This window comes from Echinops telfairi, unplaced genomic scaffold (assembly GCF_000313985.2).
Source record: "Echinops telfairi isolate 266 unplaced genomic scaffold, ASM31398v2 ScPeMD7_23;HRSCAF=83, whole genome shotgun sequence".
Taxonomy (NCBI): domain Eukaryota; kingdom Metazoa; phylum Chordata; class Mammalia; order Afrosoricida; family Tenrecidae; genus Echinops; species Echinops telfairi.
The window spans coordinates 62355482-62364491 of record NW_022103920.1 but is presented as its reverse complement, the minus strand read 5'-3'; the positions used below and the strand labels follow the sequence as shown (position 1 = coordinate 62364491).

The following is a 9010-nucleotide window of genomic DNA, read 5'->3' as shown; positions in this document are numbered from 1 at the left end:
CGACATGGGGTTAGGACTAGTTTTTAAGCTTAAAAGTAATGGAAGAAATCACAAAGGAGAAAGGAACCACAGACTCAATTATATAAAAATATCAAACTGGAGAAATATTTGCAACAAACGTGATAGACAAAAGACAGGGCCAAGGGCAGGTTCTCACACGGTTGGTGGGAGTGTAAATTGGTACAATCTTCTCTGGAGATCAGTGTGATAATAAGTATCAAGAGCTTGAAAGTTCCTGTCCTTTGCCTCAACAATTTCTCTTCCAGGAGTCTAGCCTTTGAAAATTACCAGGAATTTGGACAAATGTTATGTTCCAAGCTGTTTACCTCAGCTTTATTGAAAATGCCCCAAACTGGAAACAATGTAAATGGCTCATGGAGAGACACGACCTTGTGCTAGGGAGTCAATTAGCAGTCATTGCTGTAGATCTTGGTGGGGGGCTTGGCGCCTCATCTTCCTCCCTTGGAGCAGCCGGTGGATTTGAACTGCTGACCTTTCAAATAACAGTCGGATGCTTACTTGGCAGTGCTACTGGGGCTTCTCCTCTTGGCAGGAGAAGAGTTAAATTATGTTTCTAAGTATATTATTTCACTACTATAAGCAAACATATATATACATTTAAATCATAGGGTTGCTGTAATTAGCAGTGACATTTCCATTAAATTTCAGGTTTGCCTTGCTACAGTTAAGAAAATCAAAATATTCCTTCTTCTATGTTTCCAGCAAGGTGAATTAAATGCTCACTGCTTACTGGAGAATCGCGGGGGTTACTCGGCCATGTTGGGTCTTTTTCTTACACTGTGCTTATTGTTGTAGGTGCCCTTGACTTGGTTCAGATTCATATTGACCCGACGTACAACTGAATGAACCACGAGCTGATCCCGTGCCATCCTCACAATTGTTCTTGTGTTTGAACCCATTGTGGCAGCAAATTTATCAGTCCATCTTGCCAAAGAGTCTTCCTCTTTTTCGCTGCCCTTTAACTTCACCAAGCATGTTGCACCATCCTAGAAAATGATAATTACCAACAATGATCTCTTTCTCTCTCTCTTACTGCCACCAAGTTGATGCTGACTCATAGAGGCCCTTTAGGACAGGCTAGAACTGCCCCCTGAAGGTTTCTGAGACTGTCACTGTTTATGGGAGTAGAAAGCCTCATCTTTCTCCTGAGACGTGGCTGGTGGTTTCTAACTGCTGACCTTGTGGATCACAGTCACAGCCCAGCATGTAACCACTAAATCCCCCAGGCTCCTAGACAAACAGTAATGCCGAACATTAATAAGTGCTTATAGTGTGCAGGGCACTCTTCTAGTTGCACGACTGTGTCCTTTATTTTTAGCATCAGCCTGATGAAGCAGGGTTTTTAATCCCCATTTTCCAGATGAGAAAGCAGAGGCCCAGAAAGCCCGTGCTGTACCCAGGTCACACACTAGTAAGAGGCAAAGCCCTCAACAGCCCAGGCCTGACAGACACCAAAGCTGAGGGGCTCCTAAGAGAGACAGCCCCCTGTAGAAGTTGGACTATCTACTCAGGAACTTATCCTGCATTGAAATTAAAATACAGAACTAACAAGTGTCTTTGTAAAACATTTTTAGTAGGGTTAACTAGAATCTGATGATGAAGCTGTCAAGATGAGAGCTCAGAAAACCCGGTGGGGGCAGTTCTGTTCTGTCCCGGGGGTTGAAATGAGTGGGAACCAACTTGGAAGTACCTAACAATATCAGCACTGAGTTACAGGGAGCCAGGAGGCTGTGCACCTGATCCTTCATGGCCTGTGCATAGGCATGTTCATGCAGCTGCAATGTCATCACCCCAGCTGCCAAGCCACTCTTATCCCCAAGAAGAGGAGGCTCTCCCCTGCTCCACAAGGGCCCCGGATGATCCCCGGGTTGTCTCTCAGCATTTAGTTTGCAGTCTCGGAGATGTCACCGGGCAAGGGTTAGCAGAGCTCGGCTGTGCTGCACTGAAAGCCAGACCTGGAAGAACCCCAGAGAAACATCCCCGGTCTAATTCACTTCCTGCTTTTGCACGATGATGCTCTAGAGTGCAGAGATCACAACTGAGGCAGCATCTGATGCCTGGCTCGGTAACATACCGCAGGAAGCCATCCTTGCTTATATCATTGATGCCCTGGAAGCAGGAATGGAGACACAAGAATTAGATCGTTTTCCTCCACATATCATAATTCATTTCATTTTTTGAAGACAGGTATGTGTCCTTGCTAAAGAACAAGACATAGCTTGTCTTTAGAAATTGTGTAAGCCAGGGCGTCTTAACCTTGGCACTATTGACATTTTTGACCTCATAATTCTTCTTTGTTGGGTTGTCCTGTGTGTTGAAGTATCTTTTCAGCAGGATTCCTGGCAACTACCCACTAGATGCCAGCAATGCCCGCCCCCCCCCCTCACTCCTCCCCAGTTACGACAACTCAGATTGTCTTCAGACAGGGTCAGATCGCCTCAATGGGAAAGGGCCCTCAGTGGAGAACCACTGAGGTGAACTTAAACCTGGACAAAAGTCTTATGTTCATACTTCCTTTGAAATGAGAAGTTGCTGTCACCTTGAACAGCACTTTATCATATCTGATGTTGCATCTTTTGAGTATTTTCAGCTTTTCACATACAGATCCCATTTGTTGAATTCTTTAGAGCATCAGATCTATAAGTTAACCTCTCTTTCTTTTGTCACAGTATGCGAGCATTGAAAAAAATGGTGACTTTTTCATGTCTCCCAATGACTTTGTCACTCGGTATTTGAACATTTTTGGAGAGAGCCAACCGAATCCAAAGACTGTGGAACTTTTAAGTGGCATGGTGGATCAGACCAAAGATGGGTATGTATTTTTAATTATCTTATGGATTATATATTTTCCCCTCTAAGTCTCTTTAACAATTAAGAAAACATTTGCTACTACTAAATAAATTATTTTAGCAATAATACTCAACATTTACTCTGTTGATCATTCCACAATTGGGGATTCTATATGTGAATTTTCAAGGGGTTAGTTTAAAGAAGCAGTCATAGTTTCACAAAACTATGATAATGTAATAAGGTAGTATGAAATAGTGTGTGCATATATGTGTAAAAATGTATGTGTGTACGTATATATGTACTGATGATGTCTTCAAGGAAGCTGTAAAAATGGTAATTCTAAAGCATATTTTTCTGAACTTAAATTTTAAGAAATCTCTCTGCTCTAATAACCACTAGAATTTCGTGCTATGAAATGGTATGGATGTAGCGGATGAAATAATGTAATGATCCCAAATTTCCAAGAAAGGTACTCAGCAAAAACTGGAGAAGAGAGACTATGCCATGCAGAATAAAATAGGATACTTTTCAAAATGCCTTGGGATTTTTTCTCCTCTGCTATCAGCCTCCACTAGTTACCTTTAAAGTTGTAACTAGTAAAACATTGCACTTAGCTTTTACCAGTAAGTACAGCATTCCAGTAAGTATAGAATTTGGGGTTCTCAGCTCTTGTTAATATGGACATTGAGGTCCAGAACAAGCTAAGCTAGCCTTCCGGGTATGTTCTGTAATCGACTGTACTTCCTTCTGCCCTTCTGCCTGCCAGCACTTAACTAATTGTGGCCGCATACCCATTTTGCAGGGGCGTTTTGTAGCTCCTGACAACCTCTGCTTTGTGGACTCGTTGTCTGTCTGATTTCCCATGCAGTCGTTTGGACATAACCACAGGACAATGTCCTCCTTCCCAGCAAATGCTCTCAGTGCGCATGCTCTCAGCACTTTCTTTTCTTCTGCCTGCACCCGTCATCCCTTCTTACAGCGAGATGACCTGTAATGGGAAGGACACGAAGATTTGGCGGGGAGGAAGAAATAGGCCAATATTCTTTCTGTAATTTCCCAGAGGATTACTTGATTATGACTTCTCTGTGTTTAACTGACAGGTAGAAAGGTTTTTGCTTTGTTTTTTAATTTTCAGCCTGTTACCTCTGCTTTCTCTCGCACCCCAAGACAGGATTCTCTGCCTGGTAGGAAGTGTCCTGTGTGAGCCATCCTGACTTTCCGTCGTACCTCTGTGGGTTGGTGTGGTTGGAGGCAGGGCATACTACGCAGCAATAGTCTGTTGAAGTAGAAGTGAAAGCTATTCTAGCAAACAATATCCCAAAGGATCATGCTCGCTCTCACACATCCAGTGCTCAGGGTTCAGGGGCATTGTGGCCAAGCTCCCATGAAGCATAAAGCATCCAACTGAATGTTTGAGGTTCCCAGTTTTCCAAGTTCAATAGCTTGAAAGTTTTTTAACTACAGGAAAATTGAAAGAATAATATATTGACCATCTAATTGTACATACCATCCATGTAATCGACTATTTGTTAACATTTTGATACCTTTGTGCTCTCTATAAACACAAATACGTGCACATAAAAGTTATTTTTCTTTTTGATAGCCCATTTAAGTGTCAATGGGCAGACATTATAGTTATTTAATATTTATCATCTTTCTTCTAAGACTAGCAGCACCCCTACATAATTACCACATCACTATTGTACTTAGGAAAATACAATCATGTCACCTATCCAATCTAGTCCAATATTCAAATTTACTGCCTTACTCCTGCCCATACGCCATTCCAAATGGCTCTTTTTTTGTTTGTTTGTTTGCTAAATCTGGGATCCAGTCAACCCAGGCTGCATCTAATTGTTATCTTTCTTTTTTAATTTGGAGCAGCCCCATCATGACATTGTTAAATCCAGGCCAGTCATGTTTTGAAAGGCCCCAAGGTTATAGTTTTTGATCCAGGTTAGGGGACATCTTGTACTACCTGTTGCGTCTCCTCACCATTGATGATGTTATGTCTGATCACTCGATCCAGGTGATCTATTTTCTGATTTTATAATTAAGGAAGATCCCTGGTGGCACAATGGTTGAGAGGCTCCACTGCTAATCAATACGTTGGCGATTGAAACTCTCGAAGGGGCTTTGTACAAGAAAGACCTGGTGACCTGTGCTTGTCCAGGACGCCGTCTCGGACCCCCTGAGGGGGTGCGTCCTTCTGCTTCGTCGTTTCTACTTCGATATATCGGGTTGCAAAATTGCAGCGTGACAATGAGTTTTTTAGACCATGTGGACATCCTGGTTCCCAGTAACCTTTACCCAGTGGTGTTAGCATCCAAGGGGACCCTCTTTTAAGTCCGTTATCATGATAGTGTTTAAAAAGTGCTGATTTTCTAATTCTTTCCTTTCTTCTACATGTATTGGCTTAATAGTCTTTATTTTTTTTTAAAAAGAGCTTTCTCTTCATCTCATATTTTTCTTTCTTCATCATATTTTGGGGGGAGAGGGTGGGAGCAGGAATAGAGGCCAATAAAAACTTATAGACCAATTTTTTAATCAGCTGCTCAAGTTGTCCCAGGGTGGCTAGTTCCTTCACGTTGTTTCTGTTGTCCAGTCTCTGGATGCTCCTCATTATTTTAATACCGTGACCTAGAGACCACCCTTTCTCAAAGAAGCCCTTCTTCCTTTAGTGAGGATGTTACTTAGAAATAAAGAGCTGACCCCTGGGTTGTTGCTGCTGGTGTGGCATAGTGGGTTACGGTCAGCTCCATGGTGAGCTCCATGGTCATCAGTTCAAACTCAACAGCTGCTCTGAGAGAGAAAGATTAGGCTTCTTGTCCCCATAAAGAAAGATGTGCACTCTTGGAAATCCACAGGAGCAGGTCTGCTGTGCTTTCGTGAGTAGTAGCTGTGGTTTGGCATTGATTTGTGGCACTGTCACTCCTGCTCTGCCTTTTCAGTGAAAAGAGCTGAGAATATGACAGCAAATCAAAAGTTCTTAATGATATTTCCTCCTTAACGTTAACAAAGCTTTGTCTTTTAGCTCCTTTGCCTTCTCTTCCATCTCCCTCCCCATTAACACACGATTTCCCTATTGATTTTTGACATATCATTTCCCAACATCATAGCCTTAAATTTATTGGATGCTAACATGCAACATGCATTTTACATCTATACTGTACTAGATTATGCAATTCTATACTGTATACTGTGGCATATTCCCTAAAATAGTTTACATCCAGTCTGAAACATTGGCTTTGTTTCCCCAGAGTTGCAGTTGAAATAACAAAGAACTTCAGAGTTTATGCAAAATTGCCTAAAAAAACAGTGCCTGTTCTCAGACTCCAGCTCAGATCTGTTTTTTCCAGTGTTCTAAGCTGCCCTTTCCCTTTTCGAAGAGGGAAAGAATCAACATCTTCTACTTCCCCATAACGTGGCATTTTCTTTTAGATTCACATTATTTTAGATCTTTGTGTTTTGCTGACGGTGAATATATCAATGGTCTTGGCCCTGTGTAGGAAGATTTAACTGACAACGGTGTTGTAAGAAGTGTAACAGTGCAAAACCACATTGCTCAAGGGAAAGCAACCACCCATACATAGCCTCTTTGTTCACCCTGACACGTTTCTCCCCATATTTTATTACCTTCTCTGACTTGTTAACCTGCATAGATTTTTTATACTTTTAATTACAATACTATTTTGTAACCTTTAAAAATATATCACTCACTTTCATATTTCCACCTCCCATGCAAGTTAACAGTGCCAAGTGGCTATGTCATTTTCCTGTCAAATTCCTATCCAAGTGTGTAGCATACTTGTCTTCGTTTTGTCATGCTGCCGTAACACAAATGCCACAAGTGGGTGGCTTTAAACTCCCAGGGTTGAAAGTCCAAATTGTAGTCCGACCGGGTGGATGCCTTCCTTGTCGGTACCGTGGGCATTTCTTCGTTCCTTGGCTTTGGATGCTCCTTGCATGATGCTTGTCTTCCTCCTGATGCGAGAGTCTGTGTTCAGCCACTCTTTTTGTAACTCAGAAGTGGTAAGATTTAGAATCCACTCTAGTTGAGCATAAAGTAACACCACATCTAGTTAATATAACAATGACTCCCTCCCCTCCTCCTCGGGTGTATGGTTCTGCTGACACCTTGATTTTAGCTTTCTGGACCCCAGCTGTGATTACAATGAATTTCTGTTATTTTAAGCCACCTGATTTGGGGCAACTTGTTACAGTAGCTTTAGGCAACTAATATGCTCACGTAGTTATTTACCTGGGAAATTTTCTGGACCCAGAAGCCAGCCTGGCCCAGGAGAACAACTGTCCCAATGACATCATTTGTCTGGTTCAAGGCATTTCCCAGATTCCCAAGAGAAAAGCTCTGCCTCTAGTTAGGCCAAGACACCTCCTGTAAACTCTCCCGAGGCCCCGGAATTGGGGCGTGAAAGTTGCGTACAACCAGGGCATGGAGTTACAGTTTAAAAAGTACCTTCCACTCAAGACACTGACGTAAGCCTAAGGCATAGAATTACACAGTTCTCTCATGGACATGTTTAGGAAATACCCATATTACTGATGTTTTGTTCGTTAGCATTTTAAAACATAAATATAAAGAAAGAATCAAATCTAACAGCAAGTCGAGAATTTGTTTGATGTACAGATTTTTCATGATTGGCCTGAGCGTCTGGAGGAGTCCTTGCTGGTCCAGATTATAGCTACTATCTGTAAAAGTCCTCGTTTAACTAAAAGCATCTCGGAATTAAGGCCTGGAGATCTGCTTTCAAAAGTCAGAGCCTTGAAGATCCTATATAAATATAGTTCTGCTCTAAAGCACCAGGAGCCCTGGTGGCCTCATGGTTGGATGTCGGCCTGCTAACTGCAAAGTCAGAATTTTGCAAGCACCAACCACTCAAGGGAGAAAGACGATTCTACTCCAAGATAGGTAAGGTGTATTGTGCCAACCTGGCCGATTAATTGAAGGGCAGAGAGAGAAATGGCTCAGTGCATCTCGCCTTTCTGCTTCTCTTGTCCTCTGATGGTCGGACCAGTTGCAGCTTCCTTAGCTAGTTCTCTGCCTCAGCTGGCAAGGCTCACTTCCTGTGAGACATCCCTGAGGAGAAGCCACATAGACCTACCCTGAGGCAGCCCTGGGTGCTGGAGAAGCTGTGGGGAGACCCCTGCCAGCACTGAGATGCTTACATGCTCACTGATACAGCTTTCCTCTTATAGTCGGCGTCATTGCTTGTGTTTTGTGAGTTTGAGGAGGACTTTTAGGTCGATGTCAGGCATCTGGGCTAATGTTGGACTTATGGACTTCGACTGGACTGGGTTGGGATGCTTAATGTATAATTACCCTATATATAAACCTCTCTTTTATAAAATATGAGTGTTTATGAATTTTGTTTTTCTAGTCTACCCAGACTAACACATACTCTTTAAAGAATTACAGTCTTGGAAACCCACAGGGGCCGTTTGAGCCTGTCCTATAGGGTTGCTATAAGTTGACGTCTGTTTGATGGAATTGAGTCTTTTGGTGTTATTTTAAAGCTCATGAGTTGGACTCAACACCATGGTAACTGGCTAGTTAAGAGTGTTATGAATGTCATCCTCTGAAAATATGTGTTGTTAACCTAACTACACCAGCCAGCACCACTGGACTGATAGCATATGACTAACAGAGAAAGGACTGTTATTGTCAAGGATTTCCTTGTATGTGGAGCCACCGTCAACACTCATGGAAGCAGCAGTCAAGAAATCAAAAGACACCGATTCCACGCTTAACAACCTCTCATGATACGACCTTTTACATTTATAATAGTGAAATTTCTCATGGCCAACTATGTTGCCCATTACTAATATATGTCTGGCAGTACCCAGAAAGTGGCAACACAGGACTAACCCTGCGTGTGATGGCTAAGGTCTGCCAACTGAACGGAACCGTAATTCTCAGGGCGACAGGTTCAAGGGACTACTTTGGTAGCCCCTGTTTATTTAAAAAAAAAAAAAGGTTGCTTTATAATTAGCTTTTGCACATATCTCTTTCTCTTCTGAGTGCAGAGGGTCAGTCTCTGGACAGTTCCCATTCCTGAAGCTTTTGAGAAATAAGAGTGTCAAAGAATGAGAGCGAAAAGTGAAATCTGCCGGTTTTACAGTATGTGGTTCAAAACGGCGAAGTGTGTGCCCTTCCATTCCGTGTTTGCTGTTTATCCTT

At 42.4% G+C, this 9010-nt stretch overlaps 1 protein-coding gene across 1 annotated transcript in view; it reads left to right on the top strand.

Annotated features, from left to right (window-relative positions):
* SLC25A13 (solute carrier family 25 member 13) overlaps positions 1-9010 on the top strand; it is a 204543-nt gene that overhangs the window by 46634 nt on the left and 148899 nt on the right. The window contains exon 3 of the mRNA XM_045288636.1: positions 2691-2833. Coding sequence (XP_045144571.1) covers positions 2691-2833 — 143 coding nt within the window. The remainder of the gene's footprint in view (positions 1-2690; positions 2834-9010) is intronic.